This window comes from Nomascus leucogenys, chromosome 3 (genome assembly GCF_006542625.1).
Source record: "Nomascus leucogenys isolate Asia chromosome 3, Asia_NLE_v1, whole genome shotgun sequence".
NCBI lineage: Eukaryota > Metazoa > Chordata > Mammalia > Primates > Hylobatidae > Nomascus > Nomascus leucogenys.
Window position 1 is genome coordinate 29,968,919 of NC_044383.1, and position 16,005 is coordinate 29,984,923.

Consider the following 16,005-nt stretch of genomic DNA (forward strand, 5'->3'; position numbering starts at 1 on the left):
TTATGGGGACTGAAGGGGACAGGCATGAGCTCCGGTTGTCTGCTCACAGGCCATGTGCGGCCTCCTTTGTGGTTTTATAAATAAAGTTTTATTGGAACACAGCCCACTCATTCTTTTATGTATTGCCTGTGGCTGCTTTTGTACTATAAGAATAGAGTTGAGTAGTCTCAACAGAGGCCATCTGGCCCCCAAAGCCTACAGTGTTTATTCTCTGGCCCTTTGCAAGCACCTGTCCAGCAAAGCAGGTCTTCTTGGGTTCTCCAGGCCCAGGCAAAACAGCTTTCCTTGGCTCACTGAAAGAGGTTAGTGCTTCTCAGGTCTCCTTATGAAGAACCCAAAAAGAACCCAAAGTAGACAAAGTGGTCAAGCAAACTGAAGTGGAGAGTGGCATGCAGAGAGGGCCAGATGGGGCTGGGATGGGCCTGGTGCTAGGCCTGCTCAGGGGCATTTCAGGGCCTTGCAGCAGGCAGCCCACTTGGCCACATCTCTGGGATGCGGCAGCAGGGAGTTGAAACTTTAGCAAGATGTGGGCACCAGGCAGCAACACCCACATTCTGAACCCAGACCTCCTTGGCCATACCAGCTTAAATCCTTGTGGAGGCCCTTGATGTGTCTACCTCGTCTCAGCCCTACCAGGGCTTGAAAGCTGGGCCAGCATTGCTCCTGCTCCCCAAGGAGGCTGCTGACTGCTGAACCTGGGGAGGGGCTGTAACCTCAGATTTTGCCCTGTTTGTCTCTGGGTGAGGTCCCCTGGAGTCCCTCTACCTTCCATTCCAGATAACCCGGTGTCCGAGAGTGACTGTGGGGCAGTATCTGATTGAACCCAGGGAGGCAGGCTTCTGCTAACCACGCTCACGGGAGTTACTGCCAGTGGCGGCTAACCATTATCAAGCACTGACTATGTAGTAGGCACTGCACTGGGCACTGTTACATATTATCTAACTTAATTCTCACAGCAACCCAGAAGGTAAGTATATCACGTCATCCAGATTTTTACAAGTTCAGGAACAGGCTCAGAGAGGGTAAGTCACTTCTTCAAAGGAGCAGAGCCTAGATTTGAACCCAGGTAGTCAGATCCTAAAGGCCTTGCTAGACCGCTCCACCAAAGCCCACTCTGCTAATTTACAATCAGAACTGGAAGGGGGCCAGGCTTTCTGGTTCTACACTGGGAGCCAACCTGCAATTGGAAGGCGGCTTGCTGAGTGAGGGAAAGAGTAGGTGCTTTAAATAGAGAGCAGCATCAAGCTCTGATGAGCTGAGGTGTGTGTCCCTGCAAGAGGTGGACATTGCTGTACTAGCTGTGTGACCTTGGGCAAGTTACTTAACCTCTCTGGTTCAGCTTCTTCATCTGCAAAATGGAAGGGATAATAGTACTTATCGTTGTAGGTTTGCTGGGAAAAATACGAGTTACTATATGCAAAGTGCTCAACAGAATGCTTGGCAAAGGGGAAATGCTGTATAAGTGTTTGCTGCTGTTTATCAGTGCTCTCTGAATGGGTCAGGCTGCTCTCCTGGCAAGCGCCTGGCGGGCAGTGTGAGGGTTTGTCTCTCAGACCTGCAATTCAGCGTTGCCTTTTAATTGTCCCCACTGCAGCCAGTGCTCTGCTCCTTTGGAGGTGATGAGCAGCCCAGCAGAGAAAGCAGCAGCCTGGGGATGCCACCAGACCTGGTTCCATGTCTGAGAGTCCTCCCCGGTAAAATGGGGCTAAATATGCCTACCCACTTGATGGGGTTGCCATGGGGACTAAATGAGTCACTGTAGTTCGACTGCGTCAATGCTCTTGACATGGTGGCCCTCTTCTATTCTAGAAATGCGCAAACCATTGATTAGACCAAGAGCTTTCTGCCTCATTCAGATGTTAATGGTATCACATCTCAATCATAAGTTCTTTATGCTGCTTTGATTTTGCTCCTTCCTCTTGGCAGGAGGACAACTCTAAATCCCATTTCACAGGTGAGGAAACTGAGGCCCAGATTGGACACCACTGTCTGAGCCTGGAGTAGAGCCCTCATCTCTTCTGGTCACTCAAGGTCCCTGTCCTTCTGCATTGGGGTTGGGGAGCGAGACTCCCTAAAACGATGCTCCCTCTGCTCTGCTGGGGCCGATCTGTCTTCCTCAGTGCGGAGATGGGGAGCTGCAGTAAGGGCTGGATGACACATCAGGGTCTAGTGGGTGTGGTGCCCCCAGGACTAGAGATGGGTCCTGGGTGCTCCAACCCTGACATTTGAGGTTCTGGGTCCAGGCCACTGAGCCCGCTGGCCTTTGAGGATCCTTGCAACCATCAGGCCCCGTGGGACCCAGCCACCCACCACATGGCCAGAAAGGAAGGGTCAGGCTGCCTCGTACAGGGCTGTGATAACCACGGGCCCCGTTCCAGGGAGGATTGTGTGGGATTCTCTGTGCTCCAAAGGAGTCCTGCGTTTCGGCGGACACCTCATTATCCCTGTCCCAGCCGGCTGTGTCCCAGTGCCTCTGTAATCACAGAGGCCCACGCCCAGCAGCCAGCCCAGGGCCAGGAAATCACTCTCCTCCCTCCTCCCTCCTCCGCCTTCCGCCCGCGGCCGGCCGAGCGCGGCGCCTGCAGCCACTCGCTGTGGACCTCCTGCCTGCCTAACCGTTCTCTCTCTGGTTCTCCTCTCCTGCTGCCGCTTGCTCTCGGGGACTCGGAAGTGTGGCTGTCCAGCTGGGCTGAGTCGCCCAAGAAGGACGTGACAGGTACTGCCCAGCGTGCGTGCATGCGTGTGAGCATGTGTGTTCCAGGCCCGTGTGCGCGGGAGCCGGTGCCTGCAGGCCCTGCGCATGCTTCCCTGTGATGTGCAGCAGCTGTTTGCCAGCATGGCAGGGGGTCTGCCACTTGCTGTGCCCTCTGCCTCCCCAGTCAGATCTGAACACGGGGCCCTTTGCTGAGTGATGACCACGTAGCTCAGCGTGTAAGCACGTGTGCTCTGGACCCAGGGTGTGTGGGTTTGAATTCCAGCTCTGCTACGTCCTGGCCGTGCTGCCTTGGGTGGGGTGTGTAACCTCTCTAAGGGGAAGCCATCCCACCTTACGGGGAGCCTGGCACACACAAAGTGCTCAGGCAGTGGTGGGGCTTTCGCCATCTTCAGCCTTATCTCAACTGGCCGTCTCAGTGAGAGAGCCCAACCAAAGATTGTTCATCTCACTTTAGGCAGGTAAACTGAGGCAGAGAGCAGAGGGCCCTGACACCCAAGCCTCATTTCCAGTGATCTCACTGGGGAGCTGGAGATTTGGGGCAGGGGGTGGGGCAGTTCTGTGACTGTGACTGAGGGTGGGTCACAGCCCCCATGCCCAGCAATCCAGAGCTTGGCCTGCCTGGCTGAGATGGCCCTCAGGGACTAGGGCCTTAGCCTTTGTCTGGGAGGAGCTGGGCAGGGGTCAGGGACTTGCCTTCAGCCTTTGGTCTTATGGGACCATGGCAGAGAATCCCGGACGGAAGGGTTCTGAGCTCCTGGATGGAGATGGTCGGAGGAGGGATGGAATTTCCAGAAAGGTCTTCTATGGGGCCCCTTCATTTTTGGGACTGTTACACACCCTGACCCTCCAGCCCCAAACCTGAGAGCAGAGGTTCAGGCTGGGGGAATAGGGGACAAAGCAGAAGGGTGGGAGCTGAGTGGGGTGGTGGGGCTGGGCCAGCCCCAGCGTTTAGAGCCCAAAGCCCAGCCCCTCCTGCTGCAGCTGTGCGTGGGGAATGGGAGGTAAACGTGTTGGGAGGAGTCCAGAGGAGAAGAGAAGGCAGTGGGTCGGAGGGCGTTGCAATCTCCTTCTGGAGTTTCCTGTGACGAGGGCCTGGGCCTGAGTTAATCACTGGGCTCCTGTCCCTTTTTCCCCTCTCCACACGCCAGTGAGCCAGAGCCCACTTGGCCCACAGCAATACATTTTATTCACCAAACGTATAGCGGAGGGGCCAGCAGTCCCAGTCCAGCCTGGGAGGAACCAGTTATAAGGGGCTAGAGGGATTTTTGTAGGATGCCCAGGGTTGGGGAGTTGTGGGGAGCCTGGGATGGAGGCCAGCACAGGGCCTTCCTAGCTCTGTGACCCTGGGGAGGACACTTAACCGCGTCTCAAGATGATCCCAGCTGTTTGGAGTGAGAGGCCCAAGGGAGGCAGTGGGGCTCGGGGAAAACCCAGCCAGACTGCGAGTCCAGGGCCAGAGTCTCTCCGGGCCTTGTTTCTCCATCTGGAGTGTTGGAGGGTTCTTTGAGATATGAGACAGGAAACTGAGAGGTAAGGGCTGATGTTGGAGATCCTTATAGATCAGGAGCCTCAGGTTGCTTAGCCTGGCATCCCTCCAGAGTAGGCCCAGGGGGCTCTGAGCTGCCTCTCAATCCAGCTGGCAAGTACCCGTTACCTGCTGAAGGTAGGGTCTGGGAGGGGCATGTTGCAGGGACACAGCCCCAGGCCTCCCTTCCCCACCCTTCTCCTGGCACCTGCAGCCCTGGCACCGAGCTGCCTGCTGGTGAGCCCACGAAGGAACCAACACCTTTGCTGCTCCCCAGATCTCCCATTCCCTCCATTTGCTTTAAAATGACCATCTATGGTTTCCATAGGACTTGAAGCCCTGTCACTTCTTCCATGCTAGAACAATTCCCATGAGGTAGGAACTGCTATTGTTCCTGTTTCCAGAGGACGCTAAAGCTCAAGAGAGGTTACATGTCCTCCCCAGGATCTCAGAGCTAGTAAGGGCAAAGCAGGACTGGACCTCAGACCTTTGGATTCTAATTGTAAGCATTTCCATCATGAATTTCAGGTAATTACTATGTCCCATGTCATGTCCTGTGGCACCAGTCCCGGGGTGTTGAGAGACTCTTGTCCAAAGCACATGCTTTGGTTGGGGAGCAATGCCCAACATAAAGTCCAGGAGGGAACAGAAGAGAGGGAACAAGAGTGATCAGGAGCCTCCTGGAGGACAGAGATGCTTGGGGAGAATTGGGAAACTGGGATTGGTAGAGAGAAGGGAAAGCATTCCAGCAGGGGGCAGCAGCTAGAGCACAGACTTGGAAAGTAAGAAGCTGTATGGAGCAGTGGTGTTGGGTGTTGGCGCCTAGTGGGTGCTCGATACATGTGTTGAATCATGAATGATGTATGGAATGGTGGTGTGGGGAATGGGTATCAAGGAACTTGGGGAGCTCAGATTGGCAAGAAAGACTGGGCTTGAATTTGTCCTTTATAGGCAAGAGGGAGCCATGGAAGGTGTTGGAGCATGGGACTGACTTGGCAAAAGCCCAGTTGAGAAGTTTAAGTTGGCAGCCAGGGTTCCATCCAGGTGGTAGTTGAAGGAATGCAGATGTGAGACAAGGGTGGGGCAGGAGTCCAGGGGACCCCTGGGACCCCAGCAGGTCAGCCAGGGGCTCTGTAATAAAGCACAAGGGTCCATCCCTGGATGAGACTCATGCAAAGGCCCCTTCCAACCCAGGAGAGGCTCTGCTGTCTAGAAGAGGTACATCCCTTCTCCATGCTCCTGCCAAGCACTCCTCATCTAAAGACACCAGGCGCCCTCCACTGCCCCCTCCCCACTCAGACAGACTCCTCCAGCCCCTAGTTCTGCAGGCCTTGGCTGGGAGGGGATCCAGAGTGGCCTCTGTGGGATGACATCACCGCCCACTGCCTGCTTGGCCTGCAAGTGGTTTCTCATCTGGATACCTGCTCGAAGCTCCCGCCCGCCCAGCTGCCCTGGCCAGGGAACACCCTAAGAGGCAGCTGCCAGAGGGAAGAGCTGGGAGCCTGCCTGTGCAAGGGGAGGGAAGGGCAGCCAGAAGGACAGAGTGTCCGTGTGTCCATCCCACAGCCTTTGGAGCAGCTCCTGAGAGGGGCCATAGCCTGTCTGTGCTTTCCAATGCCTAGAGAATGTTTCCTTAACTTTTCTACCTGTGTCCCAGAGTCAGCCTTCAGGAAGGTCAGGCCAATTTTCCAGGAAGGTGGTGGGGGGAAGGGGTGTGGGGGTGTGGATTTAACTCCGCTTTGAAACCCTGCCTCAGATTTTCTTGGCTTGGATTAAAACAAGCTGATGTCTGTCCACTCCCCAGCACCTCCTGCTCGTCCTCTAAGCATCTTCTGGCCACAAAGCTGGGGCTCCTTGCTCCTCCTTACCTCAGTTTCCCCATCTCCCCTTTCTCCCTTCGAGTTTGGCTCATTTTCCCATATTCCCATTTCAGAGTCAAGGTATTCATATTGACACCACAAACCAGTGAGTCCCTCTGTTCATCTTTCTGCCAGTTCACGCATTTCACTGGTTCATTCCACACTTATTGAGTGCCTGCCACCTAACAGGCACTGTGGTCTGGTCAGTAGAGGTGGCAAGAGTCAACTAGAAACCCATACTCTAGGCCAAGCATGGTGGCTCAGGCCTGTAATCCCAGCACTTTGGGAGGCCGAGGCGGGCAGATCACTTAAGGTCAGGAGTTCAAGACCAGCCTAGCCAATATGGTGAAACTCCATCTCTACTAAAAATACAAAAAAAAAATTTAGCCAGGTACGGTGGTGGGCACCTGTAATCCCAGCTACTCGGGAGGCTGAGGCTGGAGAATTGCTTGAACCTGGGGGGCAGAGGTTGCAGTGAGCCGAGATTGCGCCACTGCACTCCAACCTGGGCGACAGAGCAAGACTCCGTCTCAAAAAAAAGAAAAAAAAAGAGAGAAAGAAACCCATACTCTAGTCTTTATTAAGCAGCAGCTGTGTCCCAGGTATCTGGGATGTAATGGGCCCTTCCCTAGGGATCAGGTGCCGGTGGCCCATTGTAGGCCACATATAGTGCGGAAGATCATAGGCAGTGGTGTCAGGTGGACTTGGGTTCAATCCCAGCTGTGTGACCTTAGGGAATTCACTTACCCTCATGAGGCTTTCTTTGCCCATGCGTAAAACGGGGCCATCACAGGACCTACTGCACAGGGTTGCTCTGAGGATTGGACGAGGCAGCTCAATGCTGTTGGATGCCTCCAAGTCAGCACTGATGAAGGCTTGCTGTCACTATTGCTATGATCTGGCCATACTCAGGCCTTGCGGGCTCTCTAACCTGCCACAGAACTCTCTGTTCTTCTGTTTGTTGCTGGAGCCTTTCTTTCCCACTCTTCTCATCCAGTGTCCCCACATTGGGAAAGGAGGCCCCGTTTCTCGTAGGGCAGGGATGGCCCTTTTTGTGCCGGGTGCACTTAAGAAGTGCTGTTGGCCACAGAGGCTCCAGGCATGGAACAGGCACTGCCGTCCCCCTAGGGGCACAGTGGGAGGTAGTCCGTCAGCGTAGCACCCGGTGCTGCCTCTGCCCAGTTGGCAGGGGCAGGCACAGAAGCTGGCACGCCTAAGTACAGAGGCGGGGCAGGCCCTGCTGCCCGGCTGTTGGTTGCATTTCTGCCTGAAATATAATCCCGGCTTTAGCAGGGCTGCTCAGGACTGTGCACGTGCGAATGTATGTGGCACACTCAGCTGTGCAGGGCCCCTTCTGCTTCTCCAAAGGGCTGAGATGGGCCCGCAGGGCCCACACCTCATGGGAGAAAACTGCCGGGGGCAGTGGGTTTCTTTCCCTGGAAGGAAGCCTCCCCTTGGGATTTCCTAGAGTTCTGTGGCCATTGCCGTCTGCCCTAGGTTGGAGGGAGCCTCCCCCACAGAAGGACCCAAAGATCTAAGTAATGTTTCTTGCGCTTGGGTGCACACAAGCACCACAGGGACACAGAGGAGATGTCCAAAAACTACTCATGCCTGAGTCCCAGACCAAAGAAACCTGTCTCTCTGGAGCCCAGCATCAGTACTTTTAAAAAGCTCCCTGGGTGATTCTGTGCTACCAAGTTGAGGATTACTGTGCTAGAAGAACCAGAATGATGGAAACAAATCAGAGGCAGTTATTCTGCAATGGAAAGACAGACAGGCTTGGGCCTGAATGCATGTGATGCTCTTCATAGCAGCTGTGGGAGCTAGAGTCGTCTCTTGCCTGCTCTAGAGGGTCCTCTGTTTAGTCTTTTGTGAAATGGGAAGATAAGGGGGATGTTGTGGGCATGAAATGGGGCAGTTAATGTGCCTGGCACATCACATTTGCCAAGTCAAACTCAGGCGTGTGGGGAATGTGGCTATAGGCTGAGGCACCAAGGGGGCTGTGTGGTACTTGGAGACCCTCAGCAATTTTTGTAGCCAGGCTAGTGACATGAAGCCCCCTAGCCTTCAAGGAGATTGGCAGACATATAGTTTATGCCAGTCGCAGTGGCCTATGCCTATAATCCCAGCACTTTGAGAGGCCAAGGCAGGAGGATCACTTAAGCCCAGGAGTTCAAGACCAGCCTGGGCAACAAAGTGAGACCTCAGCTCTACAAAAAATAAAAAAAATTAGCCGGGTATGGTGGTGTGTGCCTTTGGTCCCAGCTACATGGGAGGCTGAGGTGGGAGGATTGCTTGAATCCAGGAGGTCAAGGCTGCAGTGAGCCATGATTGCACCACTGCACTCCAGCCTGAGCAACAAAGAGAGACCCTGTCTCACCAAAAAAAAAAAAAAAAAAAAGTGTACTAGGAATTCCCTTTGGGCTGGGGGTGGTCTGAGAAGGCTTCCTGTAGGAGGTGACTAGTCCATCTCTGGCTAGTGGATCCTTTTCACTCCTAGCTAAAAGCACATCGTATTTTAAGTGTCTTATCCCCACCCCACCCCCACCCCCAATAATGGTGATGGGAAGAGTTGAAGCGCAGAGGTTTAAGCAGCATCCAGTGCCACACAGCTAGGAAGCTAAGAGGGCACCCAGCCTGTCTGCCTTCCTGCCTGGTGCCTGCTTAGCAAATGTTGTGCTCGTCCAGTGGCTGAGGAGGACAGAGAAGCTGCTTGCTCCTGGGAGTCCGCCTGCCCTCCCTCTGCTGCACCCAGCTTTTGACCCCTCAAGCCCCTCAAACTGCCGGGCCTGACCACAAGCCCCGGCACTGAAAGGCAGAGAGAAACTGAGTCAGTCTCTGCAGCCAGAGGGCCCTCTGTGGAAGCAGGGCTGGGGGCAGGCCTGAGGCTGGTCCGACTGCACCCGGCATGGGCTCGGTGGCAGCGCCTGGGTGAGCCCGAGGGGCAGGAAGGGAGCGAACTTGAGGAAAAGTTGGCGGGGGGCGGGCTGGGCTGGCCAGCCGCTGGCGCGGGGACTTTCTTCTTGGGTTTCAAGTAAACAGTCTGGGCCTCCTCCCCCTCCCCTGCCTCCACCCCCGGCTCCTCATTCGACGGGTCTCATGTGTTTCTATTTAAGGGTTGCGAGTAAACCCCAGTGATTGGCGGCCTCAAACCCTCTTGACTCCTCGCCTGGGCCTGGGCCGTGGAGAAGCTCTCTCCCGCTCTCTCCTCTCCCTCTCCCGCCCGAGGGAGCAGGGCTGCCTTTTCTCTCGGGTTTGCAGGGGTTGGGGGCAGAGGCTGGAGCCTCCTGCTTGCCTTTCCTTTGCCTCTGGCCTCAGCCCTCATGGGCCGCCCACCCGCTGGCTCGCCGCCCTCCCCGATGCCCCTGCCGGCCCGAGAGGGAGGCTGGAGAGACCCCGTCGGCCCCAGGCCTTCCCGCAGGCTCCCTCATGCCGGGCTGTGACTAACTCATCGCAGCACAGGGCTTCTTCCTGAGCTTCCTTGGCCTCCGCCTCCGCCTCCGCCTCCGCTCTGCCTCTCTCATTCCTCCTCCTCCTGCCCGTCCCCTCCCCGGCCCCCTGGCTCCCCATGTCCCCTGGACCCCGCCGTGCAGCGGGCCGGTGTGGGGCCTTGCTATATGGCCTGTCCTTGGCGCCCTGTGAGCTGCGAGCCCCGGCTGCGGGCTGCCCCTGGGAGCGGCGCTGGCGACAGAGCAGCCAACCCCGAGGAGGCCGATGGACAGGGGGCGCCCCGGCCGCGGGGCCATGGCTGGCCGCTGGCTCACCGCGTGCTTTCTGCCCTCGCCAGGTGCCGACGCCACCGCCGAGCCCATGATCCTGGAACAGTACGTGGTGGTGTCCAACTATAAGAAGCAGGAGAACTCGGAGCTGAGCCTCCAGGCCGGGGAGGTGGTGGATGTCATCGAGAAGAACGAGAGCGGTGAGTGCCCTGGCCAATGGCCGTCCACTGGGGTTCCGGTCTGGCCCCCGGGCCGAGCTGGTTTTTGTTCCTCCCTCCTCCCCCACCGCTGCAGCTATACGTTATTTCCATCTGGCAGAGAGAGGGCCGAGGCGGCTGAAGTTTCCCCCTGTTGGTTTGGGCTGCAGGCCAGCAGTTTGCCTGGTGGTGGAAGAATGTCTCCCTTGCTCAGGGTAATTAACCAGCCTGTGTTAATGCACGTTCAGGCACAGCGCAGGAATAAACTGCCAGCCCTGCTGGGGTCCCCGTGCCCTGGGAGGCCCGTGGGGCAGGGTGCTCTCAGCTCAGGGATGCCCAACAACAGCCACGTTCTGAGCCAGGGTCCAGGCAGGGGCAGGACAGCCCAGCCAGCTGGTGGGGAAGGCAGGCCCTGCTGTCGCCGTGGGGTCCAGGGTCCCCAGGTCCCTGGCGAGTTATTTGTGGAAGGGCCAGGCCTGTGGGCGTTGGTTGGGGTCTGTTTGGGGAGCTGACTGCCCCCTGCCGAGCCGGAGGTCCCAGCACCTGGAAAGCAAGCGCAGTGAGGAGGATGCAGCCAGGCCTGGGCCAGGCAAGGTCCCGCACTGACAGGGGCCATGCTGACAGCTGCCCCGGGCAGCTGGTTCTTAGAGTGCCACGGAGGGGGCAAAGGTACCCTGGTGTCCCTGGCAGCAGGAGTCATGGCAGGTGAAGAGAGGAGAGCCCAAGCCTGTCAGTCCAGGCCTATTTGGCCCCCAACAGGGCCAGGGCTGGGACTCCAGCCCAGGACATCCATCAGCCCACAGCCTCCCAGGGCTTGCATGGGTTTCTGGGGTGTTTTGTTTCAGTTTCGGTTTGCTGCAGGGAAGGCCCCTGTGCTCAGAGCCTCTCTGAATGGTGTTTGGTGGATACTTCCAGAGGGGAGGAGCCTGTTCTCCTCTCCTAGTCCCACTCTGTGCCTTGCCAGTGTTTTAAACCCGGAAAGGAAAGGCAAAGCATAGGACGGCAGTGCCTGCTCCATAGAGACAGGAACCAAGACACAGGGAGGTTTCAGGGAAGCGAGTCTCCTGAGATCCAAAGCAGAACCCTGTGCCTCCTGGTGGCCACAAGCTGTGGAGATGCTGAAGAAATCCCAGTGGGCCCCCTGGGGGAGGTGGGTGCAGGCTCCTGCCGCTGGTGGCTCCATAGAACAGGGCTGTGATGTGCGTATAGGGCCTGACTTGTGGCCCTCCTGCTGTGAGGTCTTTGAAGTGCTTGCTCCCCTCTCAGGTCAGGCTGTGTCTGCCCTTGTGCCTGGAGTCATCACCAAGGTGGTCAGCAGCAACAGTCCTCCCTGGCAGAGCCATGTCCCTGCTGTGAGGCCTCAACCCTTCGTCCCAGGTGCCCACACTGGGCTCCTCCCTGGGCAGCTTTGCCCTCAGCCTTTGTCATGCTCATGGCGCCACCTCCCTGCCCCCAAAGGAAGCTAGCAATGTCATGGGGATCTGGCTCTGGAAACCCCCAGCACCTGAAGACCCAAAGCAATGGATCTCTAATGGTGACATGGGAGACCTCAGGCGAGGGAGATGTTTGTTGTAGAGCTTGCATCAGGAAAGGTGGTTGGTTCTTCTCAGAACTTCTGGCTAGGGAAGTTCTGAGAGAACCAATGGTTCTCCCACCATGCCTGCCTGTCACACCATAGCTGTTTAACCCTTGAGCAGCAGGAGGTAGTGAGCCCCCATGTCTTTGGGGGCCGCCAGCCACTGGCCAGGATGTCTGAAGATGAGAGCACGCAAGAGGAAGTCATCCTGCTGGAAGACTCCAGGATTCCCAGGGCATGTGTGCCCTCTCCCCTCCTATCCCATCTACAGGACCCTGGGACACTGGAGTCCTAGGATTGGGGGAAGGAGTCTTGACAAATGGGGAGACGCCTGCTCTCCTGAGGAGCTGCTGATGGCTGTTAGAGGTGGCCCAGGCACCCCAGCTCCCCACGGCCACCCGTGGCCAGAGCAGGCCAGTCTGGCACACAGACCGTGTGAGGGAGCTGCTGTTCTTAGAAGCTGCATTCTACCTGCCACTGTCTGCTGGGGGGCTTCACGTCCCTTAACTTCTCTGGGCCTCAGTTATTCCTTCCATAAAATGGAGGTGACCTTGTGGCTGGTTGGAAGCAGGGGCTGGAGCAAATGACCTCCCTGAGCTCTCTCTCAGGTCTGAACTCCAAGGCTGAAAATCTCTCTCACGTCTGAACTCCAAGGCTGGGAAACTTGGTGGGACCCTAGATGTCGGATAGAAAGAGCTTCCCTGAACATGGCTTTTCTACTTCTGGGAGTTTCGTATCTTTACCGTTGGTGGAGAGAGCTGCTCAGCTGCAGATGTTTGCGCAGGACCTGGAGTGCTGTGCCTACCTATTCAAATCTGTCTGTTGCTACCTACCAGGAGGCCTGGAGTATACATCCAGCCTAACCAGAGAAATGAAGTGGGTGGAGGGGAGAAAGGAAGAGGACCAAGCTGCAGATCTCTGGGAGGGTCGTTTCCCAGTTCAGGCAAGCAGGAGGCCTGACGGTGTGGGAGAGGAGGTGTCTTGTGCATCCTGAAGGAGTGGTGAGTGAGGCTTTTGAACTCAGGAACAAAGATCCAATTGTGAAGCCTTTGACCTTGGGACATAGTGGGTGTGTTGAGGCATTTCCATTTGCATTGTTGGGCAATGGCCCCAGCCAGCACCATCCCCACCTCCCTGGGCCTTGCCTTGCCCACAGGGTGCCAGGACTCTGCCTGTGTCCCCTCTCACTTGGCTGGGAGTGCCTCAAGTAGAGTGTCCACAAGGGGACCCAGCCATATCTGGCTCTGCCTGCTCATCAGAGCCCCTCAGTGCTCCCATTGATCTAAAGCCCCTCAGTGCATGGAAGGTGATTCTGAGTCAGTAAACACCAGGTGGCAGGCCACATGCTTCACACACATCATTCTATTGGGATGTCATAGAATAACACCATGCAGTAGAAGGCAGTTTAACCAATTTGTGGCTGAAGTAATAGGCTAAGAGGCTAAGTAATTGCCTTAGAGTCCAAGAGCTAAGATCTCTCCCCTCAACAGAGGCCATGCAGGGAGGCTGAGAATGGGCCCAACCCAGGTGGGAAGGGTAGAAGTCCAAGTTGGTGATGCTGTAGGTGGAGGCGAGATGCAGGCTGGGTGAGATGGCTGCAGAGCTCCCTGGAACATCTGTGGGGAAGGTTGTCTCTCCATCCCTCCTTCCAGCTAGTGGGAATTCATGTTGTTCATTGATCCATTGAACTTAGGGACAGGAAACAGCTGAGAGGGTCTGAGGAAGGTGATGTGTACCTAGGACTGAGGACAAACCTGTTCCAGAGAACAGGAGTCAAAGAAACCCAAAGTGAGACTTGAGTAGCTTTAAGGAAAGCATTTGTGACCAACCAGTGGGCCTAGGGCCAGACCAGAAAAGGACTCTTTTTCTCCATTGATCAACAGGGGCACATAGAGCAGGAAGATTCATAGCTTTGGTAGCTTTGCCACCCAGCAAGCCATACCAGGGCATGCAGCTGCCATTGTTAGTTTGTCTTTGGAAACCCCTCTACCCTTGACATAAGCAAAAGTGCGTAAGACGCCTCCTGTTTAGGACATTCATTTGCCTCAAATACTGCATTGGCTTCCCTCTCCAGCAGGCATAATTTCTGGCAGCGTAGTGACATCAGGGTCCTGGTCACTCTGATTTGTGTGTTGAGCAAAGCTGCATCCAACTTCCTAGGACTGTTTCCTTCTTAGGACTGCAGGCCAAGAGAAGAAGTGAGGAGATGAGTCAACAAAATTTTTCCTGCCTCACCTTTCTTCTCTGAGTCTTTGCTTACTTCCTGGCACCGGGCATGATACATTGGGAGTTCTTATACTTCCATGGAAGCAAGAAATTTTGAGCTCCTGATCCATCATTTTTTTTAGAAGTGAGAAAACCAAACCTTGGGAAGAATTTGAGAATTTTTACTCCCCTCTAGGGTCAGTGCTTTAGTCCCAGTTGAGTTGTGAGCGGAGGACAGAAATTCACTCAGACTTTCTCAAGAGATTGTTGAAGCAATAAGGGAAAATGTCACCAAACCCAGGGGTGAGAAGTAAATCAGCCTTAGGGGGCTGGGACTGGGAACCAAAAGTCAGCACGAGCCAAAGCAGCTTCTCTGTCTCTCTTACTTACCATGTGGATTTTTTTTTTTTTTTTTTTTTGAGATGGAGTTTCACTCTTGTCACCCAGGCTGGAGTGCAGTGGCATGATCTTGGCTCACTGCAACCTCCACCTCCTGGGTCAAGCGATTCTCCTGCCCTAGCCTCCCAAGTGATTGGGATTACAGGCACCCGCTACCATGGCTGACTAATTTTTGTATTTTTAGTAGAGACAGGGTTTTACTATGTTGGCCAGGCTGGTCTCAAACTCCTGACCTCAGGTGATCCACCCGCCTCGGCCTCCCAAAGCGCTGGGATCACAGGCGTGAGCCACCGCACCCAGCTACCATGCAGATTTAAAGCACAGCTATGCTCTTCTAACTGTAGACCAGCCTGCCTTCTCCTCTCATCTGACCATGACAGCAGCTTGTTTGAGTGGCGTTGGTTTCTCAGGACCAGACTTGCATGACTTTTCAGTTGAGATCTCTCCCAACTGAGTTTGACCTCTGGTTCTCTGAGTTCAGAATTCAAAGTTTGAATCTGATTGTTTCCTCGCCAGCAATGGATTGGCAAACGTTAGATCAGGTGTCCAGCCCTGGTCCAATAAGCTGTGTCCCGGAGAACCATCACAGAGTATAAACATGGTTACCTAACCAGCCTCTTCAGCAGAGGCTGTTGGTGGGCAGGTTTTAAAGAAAAGTTACCCAAAAACATGGTGGCTGCAGCCATGTTACTTGTTCAGTACCTGTGCATGTCGTGGAGAGGGTGAAGAATCCAGAATTCCAGTACGGGGTTTAAGATCTAAGTCTATACTGTGTGATATAAGTAGAAATCAATTTGTTTTCTGATGGTTAAGAGGGGGTAGTGATACATACCACATGGGCTTTCTGTAAGGATGAAGTATACTGTATGTAGGAGTGGTTCATTTATTCACTCATTTATTTCACCGTTCTTGAATACTTGAATACTTTGTGCTAATTGTGTATACATCCATGAGGTTCCTGCCTTTATGGAGCTTAGAGTCTAATTGATGTGCTCATTCTGGTAGACTGTATTGTGAGCCTGGGATAGCCTTATAGACTTTGCTTGATTTTTTTTTTTTTTGAGACAGGGTCTTGCTCTGTCACCCAGGCTGGAGTGCAGTAGTGCAATCTCAGCTCACTGCAACCTCTGCCTCCCAGGATTAAGTGATTCTCCTGCGTCAGCCTCCCGAGTAACTGGGATTACAGGCATGCACCACCATGCCTGCCTGATCTTTGTGTTTTCAGTAGAGATGGGGTTTTACCGAGTTGGTCAAGCTGGTCTTGAACTCCTGGCCTCAAATGATCCACCTGCCTCGGCCTCCCAAAGTGCTGGGATTACAGGTGTGAGCCATCGTGCCCAGCCTGCATTGTCTTAAATGGATTTTGTGTGTATATTCTACATCTTGCTTAGATTCTGTGCTTACTATGTAACCACTTGATTACTATTATAATCCAGACTTCCACATTCGTCTGCTCCTGGAAAAGAAGTGTCCCAACAAAGATAGGCTAGGCTGTTTCTAGAAGGGCAGGTTTATTGTAGTCTGCATTGCGGATAACTGAACTAACATGCTTATTTCTACAACAGTCTTTTAAGAGTTTGGCTCCAGTGAACCAGTCTCCATTTAGATGTGGTGCCACAGAGGTGGTGCCTGGCCCCACGAGGTCCTGTCCCAGCCATCAGAAAGCCTTGTGCACTGACAGCTCTTCTCTTCGGAGTGCAGCCTGTGTGTGTGTTCTTGCTATATCACGCTAACCAGCAGAGTCCCTTTTGGCCCAAGACGATCTCCAGTGTGCCGCTGTTACCCACTTCACAGAGCTAGCTTGAGGGG

At 54.8% G+C, this 16,005-nt stretch overlaps 1 protein-coding gene across 5 annotated transcripts in view; it reads left to right on the forward strand.

Annotated features, from left to right (window-relative positions):
• The window catches only part of SH3PXD2A (SH3 and PX domains 2A), a 257,237-nt gene that overhangs the window by 182,515 nt on the left and 58,717 nt on the right, over positions 1–16,005 (forward strand). For 3 of the 5 annotated variants that reach the window (XM_030807435.1, XM_030807429.1, XM_030807437.1), the window contains 2 exons: positions 2,672–2,716; positions 9,888–10,019. In XM_030807435.1, the coding sequence (XP_030663295.1) occupies positions 2,672–2,716; positions 9,888–10,019 (177 nt within the window). Of the gene's footprint in view, positions 1–2,671; positions 2,717–5,248; positions 5,256–9,887; positions 10,020–16,005 lie in introns of all 5 variants that reach the window. The other 2 variants (XM_030807441.1, XM_030807433.1) reach the window with 2 other exon arrangements.